Genomic DNA, 20,794 nt, shown 5'->3' with positions numbered 1-20,794 from the left:
AATTCGCATGGAGTCAAAAGTATGATTTAAATTATAGACATAGGAATAATATTTAAGATTTATTCAGTGTCGTTTAATTAATAGGACAAGTATTGAATTTATGATTACGTAGAATTCTTGGAATTATTTCAAAGATGATTTCGTCTAAAATGGTCAAAGACTTTAATTATTATATGGCACGACTTATTGAAGAAATTAAACCACATAACCAATTAATTAATTAAGATGTCGTACTAAAATTTAAACTAATAGTAATAAATTATAGATTTAATGTTATTTAAATTAAAAACTTTCCAGCTTATATAGAGATGCCAGTGACACCATATTCGGATTTTGAATCTTGATTTGATGAGTTGTGCGGTTGGTAACACCATTTTAGAGGGCTCATGGACCATTAACGTGCACTACTACTAACAATCATGAATCAACAAACGCACTAAAAATACCAAAATTATTTCAAATATAATTGTGACATTTGAATGAACTGTATGCCACTGAATATAATTAACACACCATTCCTTGATGTCTCAAACCACATATTTCGTGGATCGAGTTGATCACTGAAACAACCGCTTGAGCTAAAACGTGGAAAATTTACTTGCTCAATACATTTGTTGTCTGTTGATGTAAAATCTAAGGAGGTAAGGGTTTTTTTGGACATATATAAAATAATAAAATTACAAAGTGTGCGAGTTGAATCGATCAGTGGCAAATTTCCACCAAAGTGGGCCCCAAAAGGTAATCTAATATAAGCAAAACACATTCTTCTATATTATTCTTTTATTATTGAATTCCTATATGCTATTTTTTATTTTAAAATTTCGAATTTTCTTCGTCAATCTCTTTTTCATGTTGCTACATTTATAGTTATGTATGATGATTAATTTACTACTTTAGTGGCCTCTATTGTACTAAACGTATAACCATTGTCCCAACTTCTTTTAAATTTGGGATAGATCAAATTCATAAATTCATAATGTATTGTTGTAGTCAGTGGCGAAGCTAGGATATTTCCGATTGGGGCCCAAGTCACTATAAATAATTATAGGGATCGCTATTATAATTATATTGTTCATTTTGATGTGACACTGGAAAGGCTCGAAATAGTTTACACTTAATATTTTCAATTTTATTTAAGTTTAATACATATGGAACAATTTTCAACTATGAAGTGACAAAAATTTAAAATTAAGCTAATTATTGCTGTAAAAGAGAACAAATAGAAAAGCTAATAGAATTGAAATATACACATTATATTGTATAAATAGATAGAAAAGAGGAATAAAATAGAAAAGATAGAAGTGGAATATACACATTATATTGTATAAGTAGAAAGCATAAACAAAAGTGGAATATACAGCATAAACATTTAAAATTAACTGTAAAAGAGATCAAATAGAAAAGCTAATAGAATTGAAATATATACATTATATTGAATAAATATATAGAAAAGAGGAACAAATAGAAAAGATAGAAGTGGAATATACACATTATATTGTATAAGTAGAAAGCATAAACAAAAGTGGAATATACAGCATAAACAAAAGAAAATGAAATTCATGGCTACAAAAGGATTTGCACCTCCGCCCTTTAGACCAGTAGACGCCAGCTCCAGCCAATTGAGCTATGCTTATTACATATATAGTGTTGCTTAAATATATAATGTATAGAATAATTAAATTGATGGGGGACCGGGCCCCCCAGGCCCTAACGTGGCTTCGCCACTTGTTGGAGTTAACTACGAAGCCACATTGGGTCATGAGGGGCCACCGGAGCCCTAACTATTGAAATTATTACTACAGACTGCATACATTCCTAAGATGTATAAGCATGTTTGGTAATAGCTGAGTTGGTTTGATGTTTCGCCTTTCCTACCCGATTTCAGTTGTTTGAGTCTTGGCAATACCGTTTTAGTTCCTGTTTTTTTTCCTCAAAAGAAATCATTTCAATTATTCTTGAATCTAGATATATACCATTTGCATTTGTATAGACTTTTGAAAGCTTTATCATTTATTAAATTCTATACTTTATTTTTTAATTTAGTACTTTATTTATAGTAGTATTCTAGCTACTCTGTTTTTTTATAATACTTTAATTACAGTAGTTAGTTATTATTCTAGTCAATTTTTAATTTATTTTGAATGTATGTAATTATTTTAAAACATAAATACATTGCTATTCAATTTTTTAAATCTAATTATTTTAAATCACAAATATTTGATTATTTTAAAACATAAATTGATCGAAAAATGTGGAGAGTTTCGCCGAAAGGATATTGTAAGATTTTGAATAATGAGTATGTGTAAAAAATGATATTATATGCTTTATTTGATGTTACGATGTATAATCGTTAAAGAAAATTGTTATTATTAGGTACTCCCCCCGTTCCATAGTAGTGGAGTCATTTTGCATTTTGGTGTGTTTCCTTAGTTGTGGAGTCATTTTCCATTTAGTAAAAGTCAACACATTTCTTCTCGCTTACTTTACTCTTTCTTACTTTATTCTATCTTCGTATCTCTGTACCTTTTTCATTTCCTACTTTATTTTTTCTTTATTTATCTCACTTAACAAAATGTTTCTTGAATCGTGTGCCGAAAAGAAACGCATCTACTACCGCGGAACGGAGGGAGTAGTATTTAAGAGCAGAGCATTCACAATGGGGCGAAAGATAGCCCGTCCAACATATCCTCCGCCCTATCCTGCATGTGGGCGGAGGATGCTCCCCCCATTCTCCGTGGACGATCAACCGATTTTTGCATCCTCCGCCCCACCGAGAGGGTAGATAGTTTACAATTGGATGTCTGGTTCATCTTGATTAAAATATTTGAGTTTCAGTTAAAGTGTTAAATCTAGTAGTTTATGTTATATCATCCTTGAGAGTAAATCCATGCCACCATAGATACACATGAAGAAATGAAATATTCTTTCTACGTCGATAAACAAAATTTGCGTATCAATTTTACAGCAGTTAGTCAGAACGCATACAACAACAAAACAAAACCTCGATATCCCCTGAAGGATACATAACTCAATAAAGACTAACCACAAAATTGACATCCTTGAAACCAGACCTCATTGCTTACTTATAGCCTTGCGATGTGAACAAGTTCGGGTACGAGAAATCCGTATCGTCATCCATTGGTGACAATGGCGGAGTTCGGTTAAAACTGCTATAGCTGAAAGCATTGTCGCTCTCAGAGTAGGAATCGAATACACCTTTTGCATCATAAGAAGAGTGTTCTGAGGCGCTGTTTCGGCCTGGAGAGGCGAAGGGAGTTTTAGAATGTGCGAACGGGTTTATTGCATCTAATTCAACCTCCTCTTTAAGTTCTGTCTTGGTTTTCTCGTTGTGGAACGGGTTCTCAGATTCAGAATATGAGAAATCTTCATTCTCTTTCTTCATGAGCTCAGTTATACGAAGTTCAGCAAGGCTAGAGGCTGATCGAGCAGCTGCTGCTGCACCCTCTGCTGTCTCTGCGGCTGCCTCAGCAGCAGCCAAAACGTCTTGGAAATCAGCTTTATCATCGATTGTCTTTGTGGCTGAGGGCGATGAACCATTTTCTTCCACAGGATATGGTTCAGGCAACTGTGAAGGAGGAGGACGTATGAATGGCACAAACTGTTTGTCTTGTGCTTGGCGCATTGAAATCTTCGCATCTTCTTCTTCATTCATGCTTTTATTTGACTGTGATGGCTGCTGCATAGGAACTTCTGGAAAGTCTATAATTTCAAAATCATCATCAGAATCAGGGTGTTCACCCACAGCTGATTGTGAGGTTGTAGAGTTAGCCTCATCATTATGCGTGTTGGTAAATGGGGCTCGGGGTCCGGGATTACTGACAAACTGGATTGGCCCATCCTGGATAGAAACGTCACAAATGTAACGCAAGAAGCTAAAAATCTCAATGAAGGTGCAGAAGTGATTCATACCAGCAAGTCATCACGAGTCTTCAGTAAGTCATTTTCCGAAGCACTGGGATCCCAATCAAGCTCATGTTCTTTGGCAATTTCCTTTAACAGTTTCAGTTTAACATCAGGAGATGGAGCTCGGACGGATAAAAGGTCAACCAACTGCAATATCAAGCCGTTAAAGAACTCATAAAAGGAGCTAACACAAGCTGTTAAAAAATGACAATTTTATATATAACCTGCCGATTGACACCACAGTCGGGCATAAGCTCAGCTGCAGAAGACACAAATTCTTTACCGTATTTACCAGAAAACAACGTTTGCACCTGTTGCAACTCTGGCAGATCAGCACACCTCGGTGCAGCAAAGCATACACTAGAAATGGCTTCTTTCAAGTCCAAAGGGCATTCCCTAATAATCACACAACATAAATAGCTTAAACCTCATAACACATTTAGACTTCCACATATACATTCATCACATTTCAGGAGAAAATGGTATTATTACTATTACTTGACATGAGAAATGAAACTGAGATACAAGCACATAATTTTTAACACATTGAGCACTAGGCACTAGGGTCTTGTTAGGTTGACAACTATCAGTTAAATTGATAACCGACAACTATGTCAACAACCTAGGTTATGGATTTCAACACGAAGACATTTGTAAGTCAACAACTTACATTATGGATGTACATTTGTATGTCAACTAAATGTAGTTGACATACGTATGTCTTCTGTTGGCATATATATTTACATTTCAACAGAAGACATGCATGTCAACTACATTTAGTTCGCATACAATTGTATTCGTGTTGACATCCATAACATAGGTTGTTGACATATAAATGTCAGTTATAAATTTAATATAGTTATCAACTGATCATATCCCTTTAGCACTATCACATGATCAAAAAACTTAAGAATCGATCGAACTACATACTTTTGTGCATCGATAATTGGAAGACGAGCAGTAATAAGCTCACAGAACAATTCAACCAATTCGTGAGCAGCCATCATCTTCTCTTCCCGTAGAATGTTCTCCACCTAAATAAACATGGAAACGAGGTTGCTAATGCTATCGATTATAAATACTAACACGTAACACAATCAACAAAGGAGGTATATATATCGCTAACCCGAATCCTAGCAGAGGCTTCCTGGCCAGTCTCAAGGAGCTTGGCAATTTCTCGACGCATCTGTTTTATCTGAATCTCTCTTCGATTCCTCAACAACTTTATCCGAGGGATTGTAAGCTTCAACAGAGTTCTACTGCAAATTTGCACTCATTAAAACCAATTTTACTAGATCACTTCTACTTAATTACAATTCCAGAACAAAATCCAGAATGCCTGCGGCAGGAATCATAAAATTTCCGGCAAAATTTTGATGTGAATTCTCAACAATTCACGCACAAATTCAATTAAAAAGCCCTAGAGACATTTTTTACTGCACCGAAAAAAAAACAGAGCAGGGGAAAAGAATAGAGATATTACCATTGGGAGGAATTGAAAGATTTGGTAAAGAAAAAATCAAGCATCGTGGTTGCTCGAAATGATGATCGGTGTATGGATATGGAGAAGAGAAAATCGATGTATCAAATATATAGTCCATATATGATTAAAAATGGGAAGCAGCTCCACAACAAGCGGATGATACGTGTATGAGCTGCGAGTTTCTTCGTTTCCAAGTATCGCGTTTTCATCAAATTTCCTACTTATTTAATTAATTTATATTTTAACTTAGGAGGGATGATGTGACTGGGAAGTGGGATTTCAATTTTAGGAATACGGCCGACATCTCTAGATTCTCTACATTGTTAACAAAATTTGGATTTAATAAAATTATTATTTATTGCTCACTTTCGTCCATTAATTTTGATTTGGCGCAGCATTTAGTTTGAATTAGTTTTTAATGTAAAATTAATAAAATAAGAGAGAGTTAAAGAAAAAAGAATACTCCTGCTCCCTTCATAAAGAAAAATGACTCATTTTTTAAGCAGTATAGAATTTTATGCAGAGATAAAAGAATTTTTATTTTTAATGATGGGTCATTTTGGATAAGACAATATTTAAAAAAAAATTATGTGAGTTAACTTCGATGATACGGAAGAAGTAAATAAAACATTATTAGTGGAGAATGGATTCATTCTATTAGAAAGAAAAAAGTTTATAAAATTAGAAAGTGCATATTCTTGTGGGATTGAGTAAAAAGAAAATAGTACATGTTCTTATGGGACGAAGAGAGTAGTACTTGAGTTTGTAAAGGAATTACTCTCTGTCCATGATTAAATGTCTCATATTTGACCGACACGAGTTTTACAGCAGTCAATAGCATCATTACTCCTGCCTAGACAATGTTAATGAAATATAGAGTACCTATTATATATTAATTTTATAATAAATGCATGATGATTGGAAGTGAGTTAGTGGAGTGTATGGTCGTCCACTCATAAAAAATAGTAAATCTAAAATAGGACATTCATTGAATGACGGAGGAAAAAAAAAATAGAATATTTAAAGGCGGATGAAGCTAGTGCATGGAAAACCATTAAAGGGCTAACGTGAGTTCTATTTTAATAGTCTCAATTTTATACTCCGTAAGTGGAATAAATTAGTACTATATAAATCCACACATTAGAAATAAAGAAAATAAATGGATTTTTAAATTATAGATGTTGGCAAAATAGATTTTCAAATCCTGGAAGTCCCATATGCCAATATCAACAATTTGAATCACTTTAGGAATTTTTTTTCCTTATTCGAGTTCGGTTCGATAACCAAATTATTCTATTGACTTCACTGGACGACCAAGTCTATCATTGTGTTTGTTACTACTATTAGGTATTCCCCCTATTCTTGGTTAATAGAGAATTCTTTTTTCATGAAATTTAAGAATAATATCTTAATAGAAATAACTTAATTAACTTGAAAGTTACCAAAATAAAAAAATGATTCTATTAACATGGAATGAGAGGAGTATTTTACATCACTCGAACCATAATATACTGGATAGAAAAGAAAATGTTAGTAGTTAGCTAGTGTTTATCCTCAAATACTTTCTCTTATTTATTCCATATCTCTAATACACAAAATAAAACTGCATAAAATCTCATGTCATCTAAGAAATGGATCATCTTCATTGGGATGGAAGGAGTATATATTTTGACTTGAGTAAAAAAGGACATACTCCCTCCATTTAAAAAAGATGATTCCTTCCTTGAGCGGCATGTATTTAATGTGATTTTATTGATGGGTTAAGTGGATATAATAAAATAAAAGAGAATATTATATAAAAATAAACATATTACTGATAATTTAAATTTTAGTAACCAATTTGATACAAGTATCATAATTTAATAATTGTTTATGAATGGACCATAAAAGAGTAGGGTGCACAATTTTTTACAAAAAAAATTAATGAGCTTGGTACAAGGCTTATTGGTGTTGTGTACGAGGCTTATTGATTTTGTGTCCTTATTAGGTTGATTTACTATAAATTAGATAATTTTAGGTTAGATTTGGACGACTCATTATAAATATTGCTTTTACTATAAAATATTCTATTTCTGTCAATCAAAAATAGTCTTTTTGATGGGCGATACAGTTTTTAATAAGAAAAAATGTAACGTAAGGGAGGAAACTAGAAAAGTGGATAAAATATGAGAGAGAAAGAGAAAATGTGGAAAAATTTGAGAGAAAATTTACATTTTTGGATTGAAACTATATATAGGATAGTTATAAAATGTAAACTCTATATATTTTATAAATTCCGAACTTTTCAACACGGTGTCAATGCAACGTCAAAACTGTTAGAGTTAAAATACTAAAAATCACGTTTGAAAGGTTAAATGACTTAGAAACTCTTGAGCTTATTTTCTCAAGGAATAAAACATGATTATTTATGTAAGTAATGTTGTTATGTTTTACATTTAATGGATGTTATTTGCATGTTTAAATGTATAAATTAACTTAATCAGAAGTTTACAAATCTTTGTTTAAAGAGACCTGTTATGGCTAAGGCCCACTCTTAATGCAAAATGAATACTAAATACCCTAAAATAAAGTTAGAAGAATTTCACGACCTAGATGAAATTAGACTATCCATCGTGAAAGGTTGTGTAATGTTAGTCCGCATATTTTTAAGCCTTAATGAAATAAGATGACATTGGTGTGGTAAAGCATTGAACGGATCTAATGTGCCAGAAGACTCAGTGTTTCGTGTGCTATCTACTGAAAGGAGAGGTCTGGATAAATATTTGTTTCTTAATCAATGTAGGTTAGCATTGAGCATACGGTATTGATTATGAAATTTTGATTTATCAAATGGTGCGGGTTTTTCGTAACCTAAATAATCTTGATATATTGGGTAGTGGTGATTAATAAATAACGGTGCTAGGATTGTTATTATATTGAATCACACGCGAGGTGAGTCTCTTCTTTGATAATGTCCTCAAGAGGGGCGCGAAACAAGGTTTTATTATTCTAAAACTAGCTAGCTGGAGTTTGATCACTCTATGAATAATAAATAAGTGTTTCATGTTAAGTCCACTCTAGGAATTAATAACAAATTAATTAATTAAGTCCATAGCAGACATTAATTAATTAACGGACATTTTTATTTTAAGCTGCAGGAAATGAAAGTTAAAACGGAAACCCGGATTACTTATAAGTTCGAATTTAGATGGGGGAGAGTTCAATATTACTTACGTTAGTGGTTGCTCGTAATATTCCAATTAAAGCTTATATTAAATTGTGGGTTCAATTTAATTAGTAAAAAATAAATTGGATGAGCACATAATTATAGGTGATCATATACATGCATGTCTGCAGAAAAAAAGGAGCTTTAATATAAATAATGAGAATAAAAGAGTGCAGAAAACGTAATTATTATTGCTCAAATTTTCTTCCCCCCTCTCTTACTAGGGATCGAAATTTTCTCCTTATTAGGAGAAGGATTTCTTCTGTCTTCTTTATTTAAGTCCTAGTAATTCCGGTGAGATCAACCCACACAGATATTGGAGTATAGTTCGGGAACCAGTTTAGAAGATTCAAGTGGTCTAGTATTCAAAGCGTCACGTGGAGAAGTCGCTAACCATCATCAATTCTTTGGAGAATTAATTAGGTATTATTTCTGCTCCATAGAAAGGCATGTTTTAGGTTTCATTATACTTAAAGCATGATTAATTCAAGTTATGAGCATGATACACGTGAGAATTCACGCGAATAGATTTTGTCTAAATAACCTGCTAAATAGATCTGATTATTATGTGATTTATTTGTTCGTTTAATTATTAAATTATGAAATTCAAACGCTGGCTCACACGCTACTTCCTTCAAAAAACAATATCAACATCGTGTAAAATTTCAAGATTTTGATGTCAAAATCTGTTGACATTTTCTTACGGTCCAGATCATAGTTTGGAGTTTGATCAATATACATAGTTTGCATTTTATTACATCCCTTTTTTTAGACATTCAAAACAGAAAAATATGACAATTTTTTTTGTGGACGGCAGAAGTACATAGTACTCCATCCGTCCCATAAAAATATGTGCACTTTCCATTTTCGCTTGTCCTACAAAAATATGTGCATTCCTTTTTTGGATAGTTATATTAATTTAATAATGTATGTCTTATTATCCACTAACACTTTTTCACTACTTTCTTCTTCTCTCTTACTTTACCATATCATTCTATCCCCCTCTCTTACTTTACCAATTTGTCTTAACTCCCGTGCCATACCCATTCTACTTTTAGTTTTATTCTATAGGTTCACATTTTAAAGTATTTCAATTCATATATTGTTTGAGATGAAGTCTGGTTAGTGGAAGAAGGGAAGGGATTTTTTCTTGAGGGTGAAAATGATCCAATGAATTCGAAAGAATTGAAAGAGGAGTCATATGAGGTGAAAATCACATATATGGTTATGTAGAGTAACAAATATTCACAACTTTTCAACTATCACCCACCAAAAAATTGAACTCTTTCTTATGTAAAGTTGCCGTAGTATGATTAACCAAGGATTTTAAATCACCGCTTATATACCTTATATACTGTATTAGCCATTCGAAATATGGAACCATAGCATATACATTTGGAATATATTCCATTTTGAGAGAGTTGAAAAAGTACTATCTCGTTGAAATATGCACTAAACCCTTATATACCTGGTATTGGTCATTCGAAATATGGAACCATAGCATATACGTTTGGAATAAAAGAACTTTCAACGTTTGGAATAAAAGAACTATCTCGTTGAAAGGTTTTATATATCTGCTGATAAGGATCTTTGTCAATTGATCCATGTAACTTACCCAAGATGATTCCTCAAGTGTCGATCTATCAATTAAACACAAAAACAAACAAAGATAGGGTGGATCTAGCCACAAAAACTAGATCCAAACTTGATTGTTGGATATTTTAGTGTAATTGGATTAATTTGATTGATCGGTTATTGTTATAATGATACATCATTTAAGTATGGAGGTGCGGAGTGCACATTTATTTGAATTCATTATGATGTTAGAGGCGAAGCCTCTAACAGATGGACGGGGTCCGGGGGCAGTGCCCCCTGGTAGCGGGGTCCAAGGGGCAGAGCCCCTGGCTGGGGTCGAGCTGCGTCTGTTCATGAAATTAACAGATGTGTCTGTTCATCTAATTTCTGAAAGTCAAAGGAGTAATATGCAATTTCGAAACCTTTGAAAATCAGTTATTTTCGGTTAATATTCCCAACGGATGCACGTTTTGTCATCAACAGCACTGCTTCGTCTTCTTCAAAATCTGATCAATTCTTCCGTTCGAGATCTCGAATACACATATGAATTTTCTGATTTCTCTGAATTTTATCCGATCAAATAAGTTTGGCGAACCACCGATTGATTTGATCTCGAAAGTGATTATCACGACTTTCGATATCCGTTTTTCTTCTCCCTAACAAGTCGATGGAAGATTAGAAAGGGAAGAATGTGTAACCGATGAATAACTAGGATTAAAACCATAGAACCTTAACCAAAAAGATGGAGACAACCGTAGACAACCTTCATTAATCCTAATCACCCTTGACTCCACTACTCAATGGTTACACTACCATTGACGCATACCTCTACTTAATTCAATCAAAGAAAGAAATAAGCAACCTACAATGTAGGATTTGGATAAACCCTTTCAAAGGGAAAACTCACAAATGAGATACAATCTTAATTCATCAAAGTCTCCTTTATAAAGTCTCACAAACTACTTCCTCCGTCCCGCTAAGATGACACATTTCTTATTCAAGATAGGATTTTAGGAGTTGTTGGTTAAGTGTATAATTGTAGAGAAAATGAGTGAGTGTAAATATTAAAATGGAGTTAGAAAAGAGTTGGATATTAATTGGAGGGAGAAAAATAGTCGAGTGTATTAATTGGAGAGAAAAGTTACGAAAATAGAATGGACATTTTGGTGGGACAAACCAAAAGGAAAAGTGTCATCTTAACGTGACGAGGAGTAGTATTTGTAGTTGGGTTGAAAACCCAAGAAAAGCCTAAAAATGAGTAAATTCCGCCACACAATGATGTAACGGATGCCCAGCATTTCACTCTCATTTCGCCGGCCAGGTAACGCTTTGACCAAAATTTCCAAAATAATGCAAAAGCGCTGGTCGCGTGAATTTTCCGTACTCGCCATCTCTTCTATGCGGCTTTAGTAAATCAGCCATAACACTCTTCACCGGACTCCGATTAAGGCATTCAAGATACTCATGCAAACCTATTTTGAAGACGAAGACAACAGCTTATATTTGAAGAGTGTTTGGACATCATCTCAATAGACCGATTTGTTTGAATCCAACTCAGCTTGCAACGTAGCTACTTGGCATGACTTTGCCCTCTTCTTGGGGCCCCAATCTATCCACGTTTTACGGCGTACTAGTAACTCTTGAAGCTCGGCACCCATGGTCGTATCATCCGCCCTTTCTCAACGCATTTGTTTAGTCTAAGTCTCCTGCTTTTTTACTCTTTTCCGATGTTAACTCGTAACATGAAGTCTTTTACTCCAATGAAAGTAAGCTTCTCTTTGTCAAAACGAAGACAAGTGTTTTTTTTCTTATACAATTCTCTTGTACATGAATACGAATCTATTTTCACCTTTCTACATAATCGACAATTTACACTAAAATCAGAACAAAAAGAATATTCTATACTCACATACTTTTTACACTTTTCAATCATATCTGTATATACTTTTTCTAAATTACACACAACGCCCCGTAGCAATTTGTCAATAACTTAAATCAAATCAAATTAAATTATATAATAAGACTTATTAATTAATATGACTATATATAAATTTATTATTGATTATATATAAAATTGCGTAATATAGAAAATAAAATTACAGTAAAAAATATTACTCCATCCGTCCCGCAAGAATATGCATTTTATACTTCAGGAAACTATTTTTCTCTTTAATGAGGTGGGATTAAAATGTCTATTACTTAATATAACTATTTCCTGAACATCTATATTTATTAAATCAAAAGATTACATAATTTAAAAATTTATAAATACAAATTACTATAAAAATATTACAACGTACGCATAAAATAACTAAAATTTAGAAATAAAATTCATTGAATGATACTTTTTCGTACCTCACAATATTGGAGAATCTAATTCCAATTTACCCGATTATTAGATTAAGATTTTATTAGTTGTTGTTATTTTAATTATTAATCTTTCTCTATTTTATTTTGACTTAATTAAAATATGATTAAGAACATAAGTAAAATAAAAAGACACAATAAAAAGCCTAATACCCCCAGACCTTGAAGGGTAGTTTAGTACATTTGTTTTTAATTTTTAATTGTCTCCACATATATCTTGAACTTATTTTCTCATTATTCTAATTATAATATTTAATTATTAATTGGCTATTTTAGTTTTTTACAAAACTTAATAATACTTCCTCCATCCCCAAAGTGTGTGAACAATTGGTTCGACACAAATTTTAATAAACAATGGGAAAAGTAGGAAAGAGATAAAAAAGAATAAATGAAATAATGTTAATGGGGATGGGTCCATATTATTATAATTGTATAACTTGTTAATGGTAATGGTATAAAAATTGTAAATAAAATGATGTGTAATGGTAATATATTGTTTAACTTTCAAAATTAGAAAGTTTATACTTTTAATGACGATGAAAAAAATAGTTCATACTTTTTTAGGACGAGGAGTAGAGAATACAAGTATGCACTATATTCAATTCTAAAATTTGGTCGTGATATCCGAACCGATTGTTCGCTATTCAAGAATTCTTGTTTGGCAGCTCATACCATCCATACATAGTGTTTTAATCTAAATTTTCAGTTCTTTCGTATTTCAGAGTAACATAGCCCTTTTTTATCCTTATGAATCGACAATACAATGTTATTTCTCTTACTTCTATTAGTCCTATTTACTTTGTTTGTTGGATGTGTAGGAGTTCCTTTTAGAACAGATTTAGATATATTAACAAAGTGGTTAGCAGCTTCTTTTAACTTTTTAGGTCAAAATGGTTAGCAGCTTCTTTTAACTTTTTAGGTTAAAAATTAAAAGATTCAATAGATTTGTACTCTCTCCATCCCATTAAATATGCAACATTTGATTTTTGGCACACAAGATTTTATGTAGTGTTGTTTTGTGAGTTAATGAAGAGAGAGTAAAGTAATAGAGAAGAAACGTAGAAAGTATTATTTCCATTTTTGAAACGTTTCATTTTTAATGAAGCACTAAAAGGAAATTGTGTCATTCCTAATGGACAAGAGGAGTATGAGTTTTAAAAATAAAAAATAGCATAATTTTTTTGTACCCTTCTAACTTTTGGCATATGGACTTCTATTATTTGACAAATATAATTATTCTCATAATACCATTAATTAAAGTAAGTGGTTTAACTTTTTATTGAAACAACTAATTATTAATTGATGAATCTAATCTTCTATTTCTTAAATATATACTCTCTGTCCCAACTTAATTGTCACTATTTTCCATTTTGATTCGCCACCCTTTAATTGTCACACTTCATTTTTACTATAAGATCATGTTTGGTTGTAGGATTCGTTTGGAAAGTAATGATTCCTTTAAATTTTAAATTCAGTGTTTGTTTTAGTTTTTAATCAAATTGGGAAAGTAATCAAATTCCGAACAAGGAAAATTAGTACAACTTTCCATGATTCAGAATCCTAAATTTTCATAGGTATTCTTTTTCCCAGTTTTAGGATTCTTACATATTTAATATAATTTATTATTATTATTATTATTTACAATGTTTTAAAAATTATTTAAAATTATAAACTTAATTTCAACATAATAAATAACTATAATTTAAATTATCATAATTATAACTATATTATTATAATATTTGTATATAATTTTTATTAAAATATAATTTATGCAATAATATATAATAATAATTATTATTATATAAATTAATAATTAAACAATAAAATCATAATGAAATTTTAAATTATAAAATTTATTTAATTATAATATAAGTAAATAATAATAATATAAATATAATAATTATTATTATTATTGTTATACTTATTATTATAATCATTTATAAATATAATACTTCATGTAACTAATTACAATTATATTATTTTATATATGATTAAACTATCCATCATAATGATAAAAATAATAGTATAATTATTATCATTTGTAATCAATAATTTATTAAAAATTTTATATTATTTTTTTTTTGTAAATAGAAAAATAATAAGTATATTTTTAGTTTGGTTTTAAATCAAATATAAAATTTAAAATCTTGATATTTTCCAAACACGAAGTAAAGACTCACCATATTCCCGCAATCCATTTTCCTAGGAATCATTTTTTCTACGACTTTATTTTCCACCAAGCCAAACTGCTAAATGGTAAGTAGATTTCACATTCCGCTAACTCACTTTACTCACATTTTATTATAAAATCAATATGAAAAAGTGGATTACTTTCTCACTAACTTTTTCAATTAACTTTTAAACTACATTTCTTAAAACATTTGCCCATTTTAAGAGTGACAATTAAATTGGGACGCAAGGAGTATTTCATAATGAATTTAAATTGAAGTATAGGAATATACTGGTACTACATGGACCGTCACTTGAGTAAGACTTAGTGGAGATAAACACCGAAATCATAATAAAAAATTATTTAATTTTATGAAGTATTTAAGCAAAAAAAAAAAGAAAAAAAGAAAGAAGCAAAAGCTAAAACAATAAAAATAGAGACTATGGGTTAGGGTTGTTTTAGAAAAAAAAACCTCATTCATGATTAAGTTAAATGCCAGAGGTGAATGACGATATATTTTTTTGTTAGGGGTTTGTGGTGTGAGAATCACAAACTTAGGGACTAAACATGTAGTTCGCTCTAATATAAATAGAATTATTTAGGTTATTATCTTCTACTTTTTTAATAGTTATCATGTCTCTTCTTCTATAAGTTTTTTCCGTATTTTTCTTCTTATATTTTTGTTTTTCCTCTTTTCTCTCTACTCATTTTAAAATGATTTCAAAATGATTTGGACTTGTAATAAATTATAATTAAAAAAATATATATTGGGATTGTTTTTGCATTTTAAGTTTTGCTTTAGTCATTACCACTAGAGATTGATATAACTGAAAATCACTTCAAATATTGAGCCATTCTTTTTGTGCCCCCTTAAAATCTGCAAAATTCAACTGAAACAAACGACAAAAGATACGCACACACAAACACTAGTGATTTTGGGCGACCATTGAAACACGTCACAGCCAATATTTATGCTCCATTGATATGCAATTGATTTACTGAGTTAATGTAAAGTCGCAGAATCGGCGATTCTTGATCACTTTGTTGGAGCCATGGAGAAATTGATGGCGAGAGACGCAGCCGGCAGCGACCTCCTCTCCGCATTGCGGCCGAGTCGACTCAATCTCAACCTCGTTCGCTGCTGCTTTCAGGTCGTAAAGTCGTCTCCGTTAATCCCCGCCAGAATTCGCTCCCGGCTTTTTCACCAATAAAGTGCGAGCTTCTTCGGCTACCGCCATCCCTACAAAGCCCGTACATCTCTCTCTCTCTGTTTGCAATTGGGCTTTGTGCTTTAATTAAGTTTCATTTAATGAAAATATTCTTGCTGATTCATGATTGTATCGTTGACTTGGCATTCGAAAATTTCTTATTTAGGAATCCGTTGAATTTTGGAATTATTGGTTTCAAAAACAGTATTTTCATGTGAAAACAAATTTTGTACAGGAATTGAAAATGGTAGTCCCTCCTTAATTGCACGATTTTAAGAAATATCTCTCCGTCCCAAAATTGACAAACTTTGTAAATGACAAGGGTTTTATGGCAGTTGGTAAAGTAAAGAGCGATGAGAAAAAGTAAGGGAGAGGAAAATGTATTGAATGAGCTGTAAGTGGATTGTGGGGTCCACAGTATAAAAGATGTATAGGAATCTATTTGTTGAAAAACTTTTCATATTTGAGACTTTGCTAATTTTGAGTCGTCGCGACCCAAAATGGTATAACTAGTCTTTTTTTGGAGACGAAGAGAGTATAGTGGAAAGTGGATGGAAAAAGTTAGTGTTTTGTGAATCCTACTTTTATATATTAATTTTATAATAAAATGTGAGTGAAATAGATACTGTAATGCAAGTTCTATTGCCAAAAGTAGTAAAAAGTAAGGTTGCCAATTAATTGATGATGGACGAAAACGAAAATTGGTGTCAATCAACTGGGGGCCGGAGGGAGTATAACATGGGCGCTTTTATAGGTAATCTGTTGGTTATTGCTGGGGATGAGTAGAAATTCATTCGTCGGTTTGGGAATGAATGTTAATGGCCTTCTTATTACTATGAATGCACTCATACAATTGCTTTAGATAAATTTATTTTTTTCTGTTTTTCTTTATTGAGAATAATGGAACATGCTTTTACTCCCAATAACTTGGTTGCAACTCTTGTTTTGTATATTGTAGGAACCTATTATTGATGAGTCCAGTTTGAATATTCGGAAAGATATTCTAGCTTGTCCCATTTGCTATGAGAGGGTTTCTTGGAATGGAGGCGTTGATCTATCTTTGTGAGTGATTTCTTTGATAGCCTCTGCATATCTTAGGCATCCTTGATAATAGTATTTGTTGTATTGATGATTGATTTCACTCTATTAAGGTTGTTTTACATCCTTATTTACATACTGAAAAAATTAAGTACTCATTTTGGTAGATGTATTATGCAGGGAGGCTGTAGCTCGTTCAACTCTGGAGTGCAGCTGTTGCAGGAAATCCTACACTGGAAAGGATTCTCATCTAGATCTGACAGTAACAGGTGGTAACAAGGTGTATGGCGAACCTATGGCTGCGTCTACTGAGCTTTTCAGGTACAATCTTTGTAGGGATCATATTGACAAACGACGTTGTGTTGCCTCTACTGCTTTGCCAATTGAAAAAACATTCACAGTTAACAAAGTAGCAATCTGCCAATCTATGAGCTAAATAATCAAGTAACTACTGATGTTATTGCTGTTTAGCGTCACTGAGTGAAAGATGATGAAATAATTTCAAGTAAAAATTTGGTTGACTATGGGTGATTGTAATTTGGTATCTTCACAAGAATATTGTGATAGTATCTAGCTTATATATTGGAAAGTAAGATTCTCTCACGAATTCATCTCTTTTTATACTTTTCGAATGAAAATGTCTGTTAAGGACCTCTTTTCTCCATCATTTGTCTAAGTTCAGTGAAGATACTATTGTGAGTACTTCAATAAGCATAAGTCATCTATGCATATAAATGTGAAATTCTCAACAAAAGTGTTCTTGTGCCTGCTAACTTGATATAGAGGTTTTTTTAATATAGGTTTCCTTTGGTATCATTCCTCTATGAGACGAGGTTGGAGGCAAAGTTTTACAGTGTGGGGCGGTTTTCCTGGCCCGGAACAGGAGGTAACAGTTAATAGATACTACAATGGTTATATTGAAATTCTTTGCCAATGTGTTGCCTCATATCTATGATAGTGATTGTAATTTGCTGCTGCAAGAATTTGAGCTCGAAAACTCTAAACAATCAAAGCTAATCTACCATTTACTTTGATGGATTGAATAATTCGAACTTGTTTTACCTTCTTGTCCTTCAAATACTCAATTCTATGTTTTATTAATCTATCCTATCACTCAAAGTAAACGCCCCCAAAAAGTAACATTTTTCATGAACTAACTGACATTTAAGTAGAATTTCTTGACCCTTTATACGTGGTTATGTTGAACATACTGGCGGGTGGAATCTCGTAATGAATTATTTTACTTTACTACTGATTAGAAATATATCCACACTGATTGTATCGTGAGCTTATTACCTGATGGCACTGGATGCAGTTTGAATTGATAAAGGAGTACCTCAAACCAGTCTTAGGGGAACTATTGTTGATGCGAGTTGTGGAAGTGGTATGTTTTCACGGCTTTTTGTGAAAAGTGGACTGTTTTCCCCTTGTTGTTGCTTTGGACTACTCTGAGTCAATGTTACGTCAGTGTTATGACTTCATTAAGCAGGAGGATAACTTCCCTCAAGAGTACGTTTCTCGAAAAGAAGTTCTCATTCTCTCTCCACATTGCTTAGGGTAATTTCAATTTCCTATGTGTACAGTATGCCGATATGAATTCTCTCTGTGCATCTTCCTTGTACAGGAAATTAGTTCTCGTTAGAGCTGATATCTCAAGGCTTCCATTTGCATCGGTAGTATAGAAGCTGTTCATGCTGGTGCTGCATTGCACTGCTGGCCTTCACCATCTGCAGCAGTGAGCATATTTGAACTTATATAATCCCATATTCAAAGTTTCCGCCCATAGATATGTAGACAAGGGTTGAATTTTGACTAATTTTTGCAACTTTTAGTTAAGATGTTTTTCTTGACTTTATGTTCACCGTGAACTAGGTAGCAGAAATAAGTCGTGTGCTGAAACCCGGAGGCATGTTCGTTGCTACCACTTACATCATGGATGGTCTCTTCTCTTACTTCCCACTAAGCAGACCTGTGCGACAGGTATACAGTTCTGTAATTTAAGCGAATTATTTCATGGATAAAACGAAGGAGAAGAATGATGTAAAGACGTGGGATATATATTATGCTAATTAGTGGATATCATATGTAGGGTGTGGCGCAGCTTTCGGGCAGCCACGTGTTTTATCCGAGAAGGAACTCGAAGATCTATGCGCATCTTGTGGGCTTATCAACTTCACGTGCGAGAAATAGGCTCTTCGTGATGATCACAGCCACGAAACCTGTGTAAGCAAGTTTGTATATTTGATACAACGTTGGACATTGAATTCCAAAATGATTGATTGATTGTACAGTTGAAGAAGCCGGTCAGTGTAAGCTGCCTATATTGTGGTGTTGATTCTTCAGATAAATTCTATGTTATTTTCTGAATTGAAACCTTGTCATATTTCCAGTTGTAAGCTTTGTTTCGTTTTCTTTTATTTATCTTCATAGACCTCTAAATCATGATATTGTCATCGTGATCATTTATCTCAGCTATATTGTTATAGAAACATCGGAAACTCTTGATTTTAGTGTTATATATGATGATTCTGTTGTCTCAGTGAGTAATATTTGTATACTTTGGATAAGGATATTGACCGGTTTATGTCGTAGTCAAAACAGAACTTCTCTGAATCAAACTAAGTTGTGTTTTCCAAGTTCTCAATGGCTAGCACGATGGTAAGGTCGATTTTCAATTCCTTAAGAAAAGGGCGTTGCTTCTTTTTTTGGGGTGTGGGGGTTTCGGTGATGCCAGCGCACCTTAGCTATGTTTCCCGTGTTGTACCAACTTCTTCTAGTATTTTGTACTCTATGCGTTTCGCTATGGTTCAAAAATTTCTTTTAGGCATGGAGTTTTGGAAAAATGTTTATTGTGTTAAATGGAGTAGTACTAATAATTAACACCGTTCCGCTTTTTTTACTTTACTCTTTTTATTTTATTTACTTTCTATTCTATTGTTTCTATTTTTTTTCTCTTTTATAACCTTTTTTATCTATCTATTTAGCACACTAAACTTTTCTTAAACTCGTCTTGAAAAGTTTACTTAACTATGAGGTAATGGAAGGAGTAACACATTTGTGTATGGTAAAAAATTCCATCAATTTTAACTTGTTAGCAAATTTACCATAATTAAAATTTTTGCCGAATCAAAGTTTGTGCATTTCAAACTTTATGGATTTTTTAAAACATAAGTTCTTCCTATGAAGTACGTCGCTCAAGGGAATTTGGGAGTTAGATGACTAAGCCATCTCAGTGCACCACGTAGGATTAAATTTGTGAGAAATTGAATTTTGTGGGAATTTTACTACTCCTCCGTCCTGCTAGATTTTTTACATTGCTTATCCGACGAGATTTTAGGAGTTATTGGTTAAAGTGTTTAATTTGAGAGAGAAGGTGGATGTAAGTATTAAAGTAGAAAGATAAAGAAAGATTTTTTATTTTAATAGGAGTTAGAAAAGTAATTGAGTGTATTAATTGGGAGAGAAAGTAAACGTGTATCTTTTTTGGAAAACTAAAAAAGGGAAAAAGCCCCTCTTAAGTCGGACGGAGGAGTACAAGTTAAAAGTGGTTGTATTCTTTCACCATACATAAACTTCGTTGTAAAAACATAAATTGACCAAAACAGTGTAATTTTTTATTATTAGCCATATTGAGAAAAATGGATGTTTATCTCTCTGAGAATTACTCTGTTCTGGTATGCAAAAACTACATATATAAAATAAAACAAATAGACGTATAACTTTAGGAAACTCATATGATGCTGAACATAAGGATTTGTTGCACCATTTTTTTAGTGAGTATTACAATAACAATTTCAACAATGACATGCATCACTTTTTATTCC

General features: G+C 32.4%; 1 protein-coding gene and 1 pseudogene across 2 annotated transcripts; one reads left to right on the top strand and one right to left on the bottom strand.

Annotated features, from left to right (window-relative positions):
• Window positions 1-2,900: 2,900 nt before the first annotated feature.
• Window positions 2,901-5,547, bottom strand: LOC125213453 (IST1-like protein). Of its 2 annotated transcripts, none has more exons than XM_048114015.1 (6): window positions 5,408-5,547; window positions 5,051-5,183; window positions 4,855-4,958; window positions 4,149-4,320; window positions 3,931-4,071; window positions 2,901-3,859 (listed from the first exon to the last, which is right to left on the bottom strand). In XM_048114015.1, the coding sequence occupies exons 1-6, from the start codon at window positions 5,449-5,451 to the stop codon at window positions 3,080-3,082; spliced, it is 1,374 nt and encodes a 457-aa protein (XP_047969972.1). In that variant the 5' UTR covers window positions 5,452-5,547; the 3' UTR covers window positions 2,901-3,079. The 2 variants fall into 2 exon arrangements, with proteins under 2 accessions (XP_047969972.1, XP_047969980.1); XM_048114023.1 differs by having other exon boundaries at window positions 5,051-5,180; window positions 5,408-5,499.
• Window positions 5,548-15,640: 10,093 nt separating this feature from the next.
• On the top strand, window positions 15,641-19,366 carry LOC125201939 (annotated as a pseudogene).
• The last annotated feature ends 1,428 nt before the right edge of the window (window positions 19,367-20,794 follow it).

The sequence above is a fragment of the Salvia hispanica genome, chromosome 1 (genome assembly GCF_023119035.1).
Source record: "Salvia hispanica cultivar TCC Black 2014 chromosome 1, UniMelb_Shisp_WGS_1.0, whole genome shotgun sequence".
NCBI lineage: Eukaryota > Viridiplantae > Streptophyta > Magnoliopsida > Lamiales > Lamiaceae > Salvia > Salvia hispanica.
Note: the sequence above shows the minus strand (reverse complement) of the source record. Positions and strands in the feature narration are given on the sequence as shown.